Source organism: Antedon mediterranea, chromosome 10 (genome assembly GCF_964355755.1).
Source record: "Antedon mediterranea chromosome 10, ecAntMedi1.1, whole genome shotgun sequence".
NCBI lineage: Eukaryota > Metazoa > Echinodermata > Crinoidea > Comatulida > Antedonidae > Antedon > Antedon mediterranea.
In genome coordinates, this window is record NC_092679.1 from 17,360,716 (window position 1) to 17,375,190 (window position 14,475).

The 14,475-nt window shown below is 34.0% G+C and overlaps 2 protein-coding genes and 1 non-coding gene across 6 annotated transcripts in view; 2 read left to right on the forward strand and 1 right to left on the reverse strand.

The window, feature by feature from the left end:
* LOC140059788 (serine/threonine-protein kinase D1-like) overlaps positions 1-3,641 on the reverse strand; it is a 32,245-nt gene extending 28,604 nt beyond the window's left edge. For all 4 annotated transcript variants that reach the window (XM_072105697.1, XM_072105699.1, XM_072105698.1 and 1 more), the window contains exon 1: positions 3,206-3,641. In XM_072105697.1, the coding sequence (XP_071961798.1) occupies positions 3,206-3,361 (156 nt within the window). In that variant the 5' untranslated portion in view covers positions 3,362-3,641. The remainder of the gene's footprint in view (positions 1-3,205) is intronic.
* A 3,705-nt stretch (positions 3,642-7,346) lies between these two features.
* Positions 7,347-12,877, forward strand: LOC140060770 (kinase suppressor of Ras 2-like). Its single transcript, XM_072107113.1, has 3 exons — positions 7,347-7,415; positions 8,160-8,924; positions 9,567-12,877. Exons 2-3 carry the CDS (start codon positions 8,199-8,201, stop codon positions 10,548-10,550), a joined length of 1,710 nt encoding a protein of 569 aa, XP_071963214.1. The 5' UTR covers positions 7,347-7,415; positions 8,160-8,198; the 3' UTR covers positions 10,551-12,877.
* On the forward strand, positions 11,176-11,247 carry Trnad-auc (transfer RNA aspartic acid (anticodon AUC)). The gene has a single exon. It is a non-coding gene; the product is annotated as a tRNA-Asp (tRNA).
* Positions 12,878-14,475: the final 1,598 nt, after the last annotated feature.

Consider the following 14,475-nt stretch of genomic DNA (forward strand, 5'->3'; position numbering starts at 1 on the left):
ATTGCCGTAATTTCTAATCTAGGTGAAAGGGACCTATGCCAACTGGGGTGCTAACCAATAGCAAGTATATAGACTTGCCATAAAATTCAATTCAAACTACATAAATTCAAAAAAGATAGTCTTACAGTTACAGTAAAACATAAGTTAGTCACTATACAGAAAACTATCACAGTGATCTAACAGTATACAATAACTTTATTAAATCTCAAACAAATGAGTTAAAGAGGTTGATTTGTTAATTTCCTGTAAAGGGACTTTTCTTGTAGATTTTTTTTGTAAAAGACACTTTTGTCAGGGTCAAACCAGCTCAAATCATACTACCATTTCCTCTCCTCTAATTTCCTCTATCAGTACTTTCTTCACACAGAGTCATGCGTAAAAGATTATTTACGTAACATTATGTACAGTACTGTATTTATACTACGATCATTTGGGTTTGTCACAAAATATTACAAGAATTAATGACTGAATTTTATAACAAATTGTTTTCATGTTTTGGAGGGTTTTTTTTTCAGAGTTTTTTTACTGATCTTGGTACAGTATTTATCTCAAATTTAGCTTAAATTTGAAGTGATATGAAGAACAAAATCAGTTTTCATTGCTGGTTTAGAAAACAGTGTTTAAAGAAAATTGATGACATAGTAACTAATTATTAATGTACACAGTATGTACTGTATAGAACAAAATCAGTTTTCACTGACTGTTTTAGAACACAGTATTTAAAGAAAATTGACCACAATTATTATTATTGTATAGTACACAGTACAGACTGTATGTATTTACAACAAAATCAGTTTTCATAGCTGTTTTAGAAGAAAGTGTTTAAAGAAAAATGACCACATAGTAACTAATTATTAATGTACAAACACAGTACAGTACTGTATGTATATACAACAAAATCAGTTTTCATAGCTGTTTTAGAAGAAAGTGTTTAAAGAAAATTGACCACATAGAAACTAATTATTAATGTACAAACACAGTACAATACTGTATGTAGAACAAAATCAGTTTTAATTGCTTGTGTTAACTTACAGTAGACTAGTATCGGTATATAAGAAAAATGACCAGAACTATTAATGTACATTATTATTTAATTGCCGTGGTTGTACTCTAATGTAAAAAAATCAGTTTACTGATGTTTAAAGATGACAATATTGAAATTTGACCACTAAGAAAAGAATAAACAATAAACTAATTAATAATGTATTGTATTGTTTTTTTATTTTTGTTTATGGTAAATTGGTAGAATTTGTTAAAGGCAAGAATTACTTTATAAAAAAAGATGAATAATATTGAACCACAAACGCAATTACAACACTCTCCGTAGTAAAACTGGTTTCTAGTCAATTGCATCATGTGTTGGTAAAATAGAATAACTAATGAGTTCTTATAAATTGTATAAACTATGCAGTGCTATATAATTTCATTTTTCCCCTGTAAATATTTACTCAGTATTGCATTATGAAAATTGCATTTAACCTAAAGTGGTGTTTTTAGTGGAAGAAAGTGGCTGGCAGGCTTGAATTTAAAATACTTTTTCTCCTCCAAGAAAGACTAGAAAAGTATACAAATGGTATAATCCACGAACTATCACCCCCAACCATTATCATTGGTTATCCGCCCGCAACAAAACGTATCTTACGCATTCAAGTACTTTTCAGTTATAACTTTTCCAAAAAGTAGCTCATTAAAAATTAAAACTGCCCTTTCAGTGTAATAACCAAATAAATCATTTTATGTAATTAGTTTCACTTTGTTTTCGAGAATAAAAAAAGTAAACATTGGTGTACTGTAGGTTTTCCCCAAATCCCCCCAAAAATTATTTATACTCAATACCATTATTTGTGAAATACTGTACCAAAGTAGGTACCTTAAGAAGAAAACAATATTTTCAATGTTATTGTATCAATAATATTAATGTTACTGTCTCAATAATTTTAATGTTACTTTATTAAAATCTAATTGTGTCTAAGCACACTACCCTTATAGGGTACTATAAATTGGTGGTTGGAAAGGATTTGATAGGGTTGGAACATTACCTGTAGTAGAGAAGTTATATTTTGATATTTTACTGAATTTAATTTCCAACTGGTACGTACTGTACAGTATGACCTAGGTCTTGTTTCAAACACCAGTATGTTTTGGTACTAGCAGAAACAGCCCATGAACGTGACAGAGTTCAAAATCCATTGAACACCATGTAAATCAATCAATCTGCACTAACTACAATACCAATATCATTTTTTAAAGATACACTCAATTATTATAAATACACTGGTCATATTTTATTTTTTGACATATCCAAACTTAATCAGTGTTACAGTATGATGGGTAAAAGGTTAAATGTAGCATAAAGCAATGAGTGTTACGAGTATTAAATCATGTTAAGCATGGCATATTAATTAAGCGCATTGCTTAATATACCATCGGTAATTGTGCCACAATTGAAACAATAAATGCGATATTGTGTAATCAAGCATGTCATTTTGTAGGCTTATTATGTGTTCTTTGAACCGTAAAGACATGACACGCAATCTAGGTTAAGTTTCAATCGCTTCAAACTTTAGGCTTCTCAATTAGCCCAGGTTGCTATACAAAACTAGCATAAATTAAGAGTGTTAATTTAAGCTATGTTCGCACTAGAAAAAAACTACATAATAAAATGTAAGAAAATATTCTTCCATCAATTTCGCATCCCCTCAGTCTTTTACAAGAAGTTGTATCATCACTACTGTGCGACATAAGCAAACTAGGGCATCGAGCATCAGGCATCGTCGTTTCCTAATTAATTGTGAAACGGGGAGTTATGTTCTTATGGCACCTTGCATTGATACGGAGCCAAACTTTAGGGCCATTTAACACTGAACAGGCTATATAAAAATAAACTGAAAATAAATGTTATCGTTACCAAGTATTAAAATGAATGTTACGCCTTATCTTATCTCTAAATTATGTACTGTATGTATGATAATATTATATATTTAGCCTAGAGCTTAGGTTAAATACAGGCCTTTAATTAAAGTCTAAGTACAGACTTAGCCTAGGGCTAACCTACCACCACTACTCTAGCCTAGCCAGATTCCTCAGGCGATAATAACAAACATCCACGTACACGGCTCGCTCTCCTCTCATCAACAATAGGCCTAGAAGAATATAGGTTTTAAACTACAAGCATATAAATGACTAGGTTTATTTTGTTTCGTACCTTTCGCCTTACTAGCTGGCTTGCTACATCTTTCAACACAGATATGCTCAATTCGACACCCTCAACTTTATTGTATGTTTCCCGTACCAGGCCGATTTGCAGCGAGAAAGAAAATTCTCGGTATGATGAATTATTTTCCTCAGTAGTAGACGACATTTTCAACAATTATAATTCCAAAAGTGTATTTCTTGAGCATCACATTAAATTGACACAACAGGCAATTTTAACGGGGAACCATAATATACAGTCAATATTTCCAGAAAATCAACAATGTATACCGTTTGTTTGATCATGATTTGATCAATCTAGGCCAGTCGGATTATTCATTCTCTGGTCGATGATGATGATGTTGTGTTTCGGCGAATGGGCTAAATCTTTTTCTAAAGGAAAGATAATGGTGGAACATCACGTGACTGGATAGCATGGGAAAATGCCGTTCAATACATCATTTTTCTCGCTTAAATAACAATAATCTACAATTTAGTGTAATCTAAAGATTTTAAACAATATTTAATATCATATTTCTAAATCAATTTACGTTTATATTGTATAAAACATGCATCATTTGTTTTATAAAAATACCGAGTTTTCATTGCGATCCCTGAACTTAAGTGACCTTCAGTTCAAGTCTAGTCTTAATTAAGCGAATAAGTATGACTTAACGCAAGAGGGCGCTCTTGTACTTTTTTAATTTATCTGGCGGTAATTTTCACATTTCCACTGACATAAAATTAAAACCGATTAATTTCGACATTTTCAAACATAAAGGCCTATTTAAATATTAAAAAGAAACATACAGTATCAGACATTAAACATAATTGAGTTTCCAAAACATAAAAAAAACATTTAAATGAAGAAAAAAACATAACAATAAAATTAATTATTTTCTTTTTTTAATTGAATAATGCAAAATCATTATTTTGGGGAAAAATGTTTAGGTTTCTTATACATTTGTATTAACTTATGTTTGTTTAAATTCAGATTAACAATATGGATTTAAAACGAAAAAAAAACCATCAATAAACTACAATTTACATACATACTACTAATAATGTCCTCAGCTCCCCTGCATAAAGTAGTAGAACTCTTAATTGCAAAAGGTTTGTGCTTGGGCACTAAATTAGAGAACTTGTGCCTCAATTTAGTTTTTTTTTTACCATACGCAACTGATTTTCAAACTAAGCACATACTGGTGGGTGAGTGGCCGAGCGGTTAAGACAGTGGAACCGTAATAATCACGTAGCCATAACATCGGCAGGGGTTCGAGGCTCACTCACTCCATGGTTCTGGTGGTAGAACGAGTCTTCTCGGATAAGGACTATAAACCGTAGGTCCAGTGTACACAACTTGCTCGTGTGCACTTTAAAGAACCTAGTACATCTTTCGAGACGAGTAGGGGGTTACCCCGGTGTATTAGTACATCACAGCCACTGATCATCAACTGGGCCCTCTGGGAGATCAGTCTTTGACTGAAGAGATCACCCAGTATAAAGATAAAACAAACAAACAAAAAAAATACTCTTCAAATCAGAATTATATTGGTCACCTGCTATATCGATGGTAAATTTGCAATTCAACTAGACCTGTAATACATCCTTGTGTTCTCTACAACAAGTTAGTAAATCCAAAGTCTAGACATCCATGAATTATCCATACTGTATGGGGTGCAAAACACTCTTTGATAAACATTGATATGGCACTAGAAATTATTTGTATTTCAATGTCTCTGAAAACATGGCATCTAGAGGCCTATACTATAATAATGCCAAATGTGTAGTGTCATTGTTGCTGTGTGTTTCTTTTATTGTAGTCCATTATGCACTTTCTGAATTCTGTTACTTGATCTTGACATTTCCGCCAGTCTCTGTTGTCTGCCATACATTCCTAAACAAGATCAGAAAGAAGTTATGATTAAGCCTAAAACTATCCTAGTACTAATAACCATGCATCAATGATCCAGGTCTCATTTTAAAACAATTTTTAACCAAAATATTTATTAGGCCTAGGGCCTAGGTTTAAGATCATATTATATTATTTATTAATAATATAATATTTTTGAAAATAGCAATCAAATATTAATATTATATAATGACAATAATAATAATAGTTAAACAACAAAATCAAACGAAAAGTGTAAGCCTAGGCCTATGATGTTGCTAATGTTTACGACCTATTTTAGCCTAGGCCCCCTGGTACCAAGGCATCAACTCACACTCTACCACGAATTAACCACTCTGGGCAGCCTACACCAGCACGCGGCGGTGGTACGGACGGATGGTAGGCTGGCATACTAAACTTGGCTTAATTGTTCGTTTTGATGCATACACGATAATTCGTAATTATTTATACCTGCACTTTATAATGAAGATTGAGACATCCTGTCTTTTTTATCATCGTATCAACAGGGTCATCCTCTTCATCATCTTCAGTATTGTTATTGTTAACACGACGACTCCAATCGTGTCCCCTGTGCGTCGCCATGTTCTTGTTATCAGGTGACTGTTAAAGACCAATCAGCAATCAGAAAAGTTAATTGGCACGTCAAATGTTGTTTCCTTTTTACTATTACAAGGAAACTTGTAGTTATGTTCAGAACTGCATTACCCTGTATTCTAAAGTTTATTTTGATGTTTAAACCCATCCTTATACTATCAATCATTTCTTCCAAAAAATTTGAATATTTATAGGCTACAAATATAGATTTTATTTTGTATATCAATTCAAGGCTATAAAAAACGTTATAAGCTTGAGAGTAACTGTGTCAAATATCAACCCATGTGTGGTAACAATCCTAAAAACGCGCCAAATGTTACTATAGGTTTCGTCTGTGTCAAAACTGTTTGTGTTGTAGGCCTACCTATTGCCTTTGAGGTCGATTCATCGTTTGTAAATTTGTAAGTAACTAGAATTCATTTTGAATTTCACATAATTTAGGCCACGTGTTTGAGATTAGGTACAAGGAACAATCATTGAGTATTGTCGAGTATTAGTTTAACTTTGGCCTTTTATAGACCAAGCCAGTGTCTGTCTGATATTTTATCACTCGTGTCGTGTGGCACAGGTGGTTTGCGATTCGATATGTTGGCAAGCTTGGTTTAGTGTCAATAGAAAACTACAGTATTTAGTTAAACCTCGGATAAAACCCAATAATGAAATAGGTGTTGTACACAAAGCATAATAATGAAAATGCATGCCAATTTAGTGCTGTGCCGATCTCTTTTGTCCGTGAGTCTTTAATATTCTTTCCAATAAGAGACCTTATGTAGGCTATAATTGTATAATTCACACATAAATAATACGTCAGCAAATCAACAATGAGTGAGCTCACGGTTTTATTAGAAAACTCAGTTTTCAGAATTAAGAACCATGAAATAATAGTTTGATAAACAGTGGAATTTCCCGGGGAATTTCCCATAATAAACACTTGAGTTTTCAGGTTAACGGTATTGGATTTTATTTTTGCAATAAGTAGACCAAATACCGAACAAAAGAACCATTCCTTGGGGCTATATAATAATTGCTCAAATGTCTACAAAACTGGAAATTCCAAAACCAGGTACGTCCAGGGGCGTGCCTGACCATGTTCCCAGAGCTTTAACTTACAACATGGAAGAAATACAGTAAATAAACACAAATTATACTATTTATATGACAGTATAGTATAAATTAGGAGAGGTCACAAAACAATTGACACCGACAAACTGGACGCCGAGATCAACTATTAAACAGTTTTTATGACGACAACTTAATTTACCTCCCAACAATCTGTACGGTAGGTGTTTTTGATTTTCAAAACGGTATTTTTAATAACACCGTTATTATAACTATTTTCTGATAATTATTTATAATTGCGATGCATAAAACAGAAAAATGTATTTGGAAATGGATGGCCTATACACAACTAGAATAAACAATCTTTACTCATTGATGTGAACATGGTTGATAATAATAAATCTTCCCTGGTTACAGGCGCGGCCTAATATTCATAGAAAATAACAATCAATAATACTCAATCAATTACAATACAAAGCAAGGAACAATACACTTCCTGCTCATTGTCAAAATTCATTCAAATCTGGAAATTCCCAACACCAGTATAAAAGAGGGGTTTCAATGAGGAGTGGTACATTTTGCCGTTGTCGAGGAATAGTGACATCTCTGGCTGCATTTTATCCCTTCAGTTATTGTATATTTTTTTGTTTGTAAGCAGGTAAGTAATATTCATTATTACAGTATATCCCATAAAGGTTAATCCGCCGCGCAATGAAAAGCTCAACAGTCGCCCCGACGATTTTTTTGGCTTTGCCCGTTTATTTTTAAAGAGTGTGTCCACCTGAAAATATAATTTTTAAAAACATTGTTATACGGCCTAAGCTATCAACCATCGCTTTATTTGAACGATAATTGGATGAAAAACTAGTATTTTCCTGAAAACCATAATTTATTTTTATTTATTCATGGTTTATGCGTATTCATCCATTAAATGCATTTCTCCGCGAAAATAATTAACCAATCAGAGTTGTTCAGCAGGTAAATGATTCACGCGGGTATATAGATTCGCTTATCACTAGGAAAACATGAAGTTATAAATAATATTGATGATCATTGTGTAACTGTTTTCTGTGAAACATTGGATTATGCCTCTGTTTTCAGTTGAAAGGTGGTACAGTAGTACAATAGTAATTTCACACATAAATGACAGTACATGTGATTATTTATTTGGAACTCTGTAGTACTAGGAAATAAGCCATCATTATCTCCGTAGATCTATAATTCACATGGACCTAGAGCCACGATACATGGCTCTGCTCCAGTATATAGCTATATAATACAATAAATAAAAGCCTTTCTTTTCTTATATTCGCAAAACTGTAGTTAAATTATGCAAATATCTTTTTAAATTTTTCACATTTATTTTACTGACATCGTGTAAATACATCATCTGATCTTGCAGATTACTTATTTACCTGAGTGGTAGCATCAACAGTTTAAAATGCCCCGTGGAACAACATACGCAAATAATGCCTCTAACAGAAGTCTTGGTAGGGCTGGTATGGCCATGGGTAGTGCGCCAGTATCGAGATCTAGTGGAGGAAGCTCAAGTGGTGGATATGGCAGTTCCGGCAGTTCTGGGTCTTCATCTAAAACCTATGTTGATAACTCTTACAACCGTAGCCTCGGTAGAGTTGGCATGGATCATGGATCGATGGTAGCCTCTCGCAGTTCATCCAGCAGCAGTTCTACACCCAAAACCTATGTTGATAACGCATCCAACCGTAATCTCGGTAGAGTTGGTATGGAACATGGAACCATGTCAGTCTCCAGCAGTTCCACAAGCAGCACACCTACACCTAAAACCTATGTTGATAATGCGTACAACCGTAGCCTCGGTAGAGTTGGCTTGAAGCATGGGACCATGTCAGTTTCCCGTAGTTCAGCAAGCAGCGATTCTAAGCCGGGTACCTACGTTGACAATCCATTCAACCGTAGCCAGGGTAGAGTTGGCATGGATTATGGAACCAAGGTAGTTTCTTCGAAGAGCTCAAGCTCCAGTAAAGATCAGCTGAAAAATCCTGAAGTTAAGCTATATAAAGATAACGCTGCCAATAGAAGACTTGGTAGAGCCGGAAAACCTCTTGGAAGTATGCCTGTGAGTTCGAAGAAAACCAAATCAACTGATTACCTGCAGAAGGCTCACGAACACATGATGAATAATCCGGTATGGTTTTTTTTAATGTTACCGATATTATCCTCACAACCTTACACAAGCCATCTCTACCATCATCAACGTATAACAATATAATTAATATAAAATGTTTTCATCTGATAGTAATATTAATAAAAACATATCATTAGAAATGAAACACACAGAATGAAGTATAAAACTCTAATTGGACAACATGCCTGAATTTTAAATTTTCCCTGATGAGCAGGATAAACAAAGCAATGAATCAATTAGTTATATTATAATTAGTGCACTATCATTGAGTCTACTTTACAAATGTGACCATTTATGTAGAAACTTTGAGTCGTCGTTAAACCATGAAGAACTTTTTTAAAGAGGGGGAGGGGAGAACTTTTAAACCGACCATGGTAAAGAAATAAGGTGAAAATAGGGGAAGAGGAGGAGTTTGAGAGAGAGAGAGAAAGAGTGAATACACATCATCGCCCCAATCCTAGTCTATCGACTATGCCCCAATCGATACTCAATCTTCATGATCATGGCTGAGGCTTTCATAATCATCGCCACACCTCTATTATAACCAATATTCACTTATGCAGGGAGTTGTTATTAAACAACTCCCTGACTTATGTTATAGGCTACACACACATTTATACTATTTGCTATTCTTATTTACAGTATGAAGAGTTTGAAGCGCCGTTTGAAGCAGACGGAAATTTGGAGTCTCATTTTATTGAACAGCTTAATCGTATGGAGTTATCAAGAAGTCGTACATCCACAAGAAAACCATTCGAATGGTACGAGGGTTCGATTATTAAGTTCGGTGACCTCACTCTTGGTAAGAAAATAGGTCATGGTGGCTTTGGCGACGTTCATCACGGCCATATGAAAGGAAAGGAAGTTGCTATTAAGAAGTTACGTGTGCAGCGTGTGAGTCAAAAAAGGTTGACTCAGTTTGAAGACGAAGTTCGAATCTTCTGCAAACTCAAACACAAGAACATCATTACCTTCTATGGTGCCTGTATCGAGACACCTAACCTCTGCATCGTGATGGAGCTTATGAATGGAAGTCTGTATGACGAACTACATGTCAAAGATTACCAGTTCAGTGATACTGAGAAGACATTTATTGCAATGGAAGTAGCCGATGGTCTGAAGTATCTCCATTCTAAGAATGTTGCTCACTGTGACATAAAACCAACGAATGTACTAATCAACATTGCTACTGAGGGTGCAGACAAGCACGAAGTAAAGATCACAGATTTTGGCTTGAGCAAGATCAAGAACTACTCCGAAACTTCGCATTCAAAGGCAGTGGGTGACGACATGGTACGTGAACTTGGTACTCCGCGTTATTCAGCACCAGAGGTTCTTCGTGGTGAATTCCTTGACACCAATGGAATGATGATGACAGATGTTTACTCATTTGGTTTGGTAATATTTGAAATATTTAGTGGAGATGAGGTTTTTGACGATTACAACGCACACCAGCTGAGGAAGAATGTTGGAAATGGTGACCACAAGCCGTCATTACATAATTTGCTGTTGTCAGGTAAGCTGCAAGACTTGATGAGAAAATGTTGGGAAAGAACTCCAACCACACGTCCTACTGCTGGTGAATGCTTTGATTCCTTAAAGAAGATTTACCAAACGAATGTTTAGTAGTTGCATCGGCGGAACGTCCTAATAAAGAAGGATGAGAACACCAATTTATTTTCTAAATAGGCAAATTTTGGTGATGGTTTTTTTATATCGATATACATGCGATAGCTAAATGTCGACACGCCTCTCTCAAGTTCAGTGAAAACAAATAACAAAACAAGAATATCACGTATGAATGTTGAATCATGACCTCTCGCCATGCTAGCGGAGGTAATTAAAAATGAAATATATTTCACAAATTGCGGAACGGTTTAATTCTGTTTAATTGACATAAACTATTTCTTTCATTCAATAGACTATACCTACCAACACGCGTATAATTTTAATAATGTAATATTTTTTATAGAAGAGGCTGCGCCAACCTTTCATTTGGTTATTTGTATTGATTATAAAATAGATATACACTGTGATATCTTAATATATGATTTAATACTATATAATATATATTATATATATATCTATCTTCGGAGATCCCGCCTCGTGAATAAAAATACTGTAAGATGAGGGCGTATCAATTTGATCTCTGGTGCGCGTGCGTACAACTGAGGACTAGTGCTGTTCCGCCGTACCACGCCGAGAATGTTAAAGAGTCGCTATCCAATCGAGTTCGAACAATACCATGAAAGCCCCAGTGGTCTAATGGTTAGGACATCTGCATATCAAGCAGGCGGTCCGAGTTCGAGTCTCGGTTGGGGCGACTTTTTCTCATTCTCACAGATTTCCTCATCTTTATCGTTTCAAAATAATTAATTAAATTTCAGTATATCACCGGGCGGTTTAGAATTAATGTTCTTTGCCTGATTTGTTTATATAATATATATTATATATATATATATTACATTTTTATTATGTTGTAGTTATAATCGACATTCGGTTTTAAGTTTTATAATTACATTGTATAATGTATGTGTTGTGTCCGGGCATTATATAAGGACCTTTTCTCATTTTTATGTTTCTTTGTGTATATGAAATTCAAATAGAGTAGATAGAATTGTAACTTTTTAACGTTTATTTTATATCTGTAAACAACATTGGTTTCTGCCATTTTATACTAGGCCTATCTTGTACACATTACTATTTTTCGTTTTTAGACTGAGATTCCGGTGGCAGGTTTTGAGTTCGTAAAATAATAATATAATATTTTAGTTAGTTTATATTCGTTATTGTTACGGAGTGTATCTAAATGCAAGTAGGATAGAGAATATAATGCCTAAGTTTCAATGTTGCTTATTTTATAAGATAAGATAAGATAAGATAAATCTTTATTGTCATGAACACAACAAGGCGAACATGAAATTGGTTTTCCTTGATGCTTAAAAACACATACAATATATAAAACATTAAAAATATCAATACAATACATTAAAACTATATACAGTAGTAAACAAGTAAACAAACTATCTTTGGAATGTTGTGTTGGAAACATGAATAGAGTTGTGGACAAATGATTTCCTACATCGAGTGGTATTGCACATTAAAGGACGAATTCTACCTGATTTATTAACAACATATTTATCATTCAATGGGTGTGAGTTATCTTCTTCCATTATTTTCTTAACTTGGCTAATAACATCGCGGCTGTAAACTGCGTCGATAACATTGACATTCCTTCCTATTATTTTACTAGCAGTTTTCATAGCACGGTCAAGTTTCTTTTTATCATTAGCACTCAGACTATTGTACCAAACAACACAGTTGAAAGTTGCAACACTAAGAATAACACTCTGGTGAAACATAAAAAGTACATCATTATTCACTCTGAAAGAGTTCAGCTTTCTGAGAAGGTACAGCCGTTGATTACATTTTTTAACAATATTTACAGTATTTGCATTCCAATTTAATTCACAATCTACCGTTGTTCCTAAATATTTATGTTCTTTTACAGTTTCTATCTTTTGGTCGTTTAATACAATATTATCAATAACACTTTTCTTCTTTCTGAAATCAAAAATTAATTCTTTGGTCTTATCCGCGTTTAATATAAGAAAATTTTTCTTACACCACGACTCAAACAACTTAAGTGTATTTCTATAATCATCTTCAGAGTTATGCTGAATTATACCCGTAACAACAGAATCATCTGCATACTTAACTATACTAACATAATTACTTTCAATTTTAAAATCATTTGTGTAAAGAGAGAAAAGAACAGGAGAAATAACACATCCCCGAGGGACACCAGTGTTAGTGAAAAGTGAAAATCTTATTAAAAGTATAAAAGGAGCATTGCAAATAAGAAGCTTAATAAATTCCAACTAAAACGTTGATTTATGGTGCTTTGTTGTCAGTTTAATTTATAAGAGATTACAGTACAGTAATTGCATCTTTAAAGAATTTACCAATCACAAAAGCGACTCGAATAGTCCATCGGTTGTGATTGGTCAAATCTTTGCGTTGCGTCCTAGTGGGAAACAAGTTTTAACAAGGAAGTTCGTAAATTAAACAGCGATCCTCAACTTCGGAACGGTTAGATCTATTTGTAATTCATGAATTAATAAAGTAATGCTTATTCAATATTAATTAGTCAACCTTTTGGTTTTGAATACATTTCTGATGAATAAACATCTACGGTACTAAACATGGTACGGTTGATAAAATTACATGTATGAAAATAAAATAAAAATCAATAATCCTTAACCAATCACAGAGCTCATTGTCTCAAATTTCGACAAACTCTGGAAATTCCCAACACTAGTATAAAAGAGAGTATTGATTTAGGTAGTGTCACATCGTGCCGTTGTCCGGGAACAGTGACATATCTAGATGCATTTTTATCCTGCACTTATTTTATAATATTGATTGATTGACACAGGAGAATAATATTTTGGCAGTAAGGCTCAGGTAAGTATTCTATATTACCTCCCTTTTTTTCATAAATTTTCTTATATTTTTCTATACTACATTTACAAAGGAAGTTTAAAAAGTTGACACAAAGAAGATATGCCCAAATAAATGCACCGTTAACCTTTTTTGTTTCCAAACATCGTTAAAACATATATATCATTGCTGTTAGGCAGTATTTTATGTAACATTTTATAATTGAATTGTGCTAGTTTCTTATCCTTCGTTTTACTTTCCGTAACCAAGATGTTTTCCAATCTATGATGTTGTCATAGAAGTACTCTTCCTATTAGTTGTGACATTGGAATACAGAAATATTTCACATTCTATTGTCTCGTTCGTGTTTAAGTAACCAGGGGAAAATGTCCCGGGGACAGCCTAGAAACATGTGTTTGATTAACTCGAATAGATTCGCCTATTACAGTGAAAAACAGGTGTTAAATATATTGATCTGTATTCTGGGAAACATTGTATTAGGCCATACAGATAGCAGGCCTACCTCTGTGATTAGCTGAAAGGTGTAATAATACAATAGGCCTACTGTAGTACAATACTCATTTCACGCATATTATTGATTTATATGTGGTTATTCTTTAGAAAGTAAACCATATGTGTTATACATATTTATTCATTACACACAATAAATAAAAGCATGTTGCATGTTTTCTACTTTATCTCCAAATAATAGTATACCGGTACATCTTGCAGATTGCATTTAGCTGAGCTGTGAATTAACAGTTTGAAAATGCCCCGTGGAACAACATACGCCGACAATTCCTCTAACAGAAGTCTTGGTAGGGCTGGTTTGCCTATGGGTAGTGCTCCAGTATCTAGTGGAGGAGGAAGCTCTGGTGGAAGCTTATGTAGTGGATTGGGAGAAATCTTAAGTGGTGGATATGGAGGAAGCTCAAGTAGTGGATATGGCAGTAGCAACTACACTGGTAGTTCTGAGTCTTCTTCTAAAACCTATGTTGATAACTCTTACAACCGTAGTATTGGTAGAGTTGGCATGGAACATGGATCGAAGGTAGTCTCCTGCAGTTCAGCAATCAGTGATTCCACACCTAAAACCTATGTTGATAAC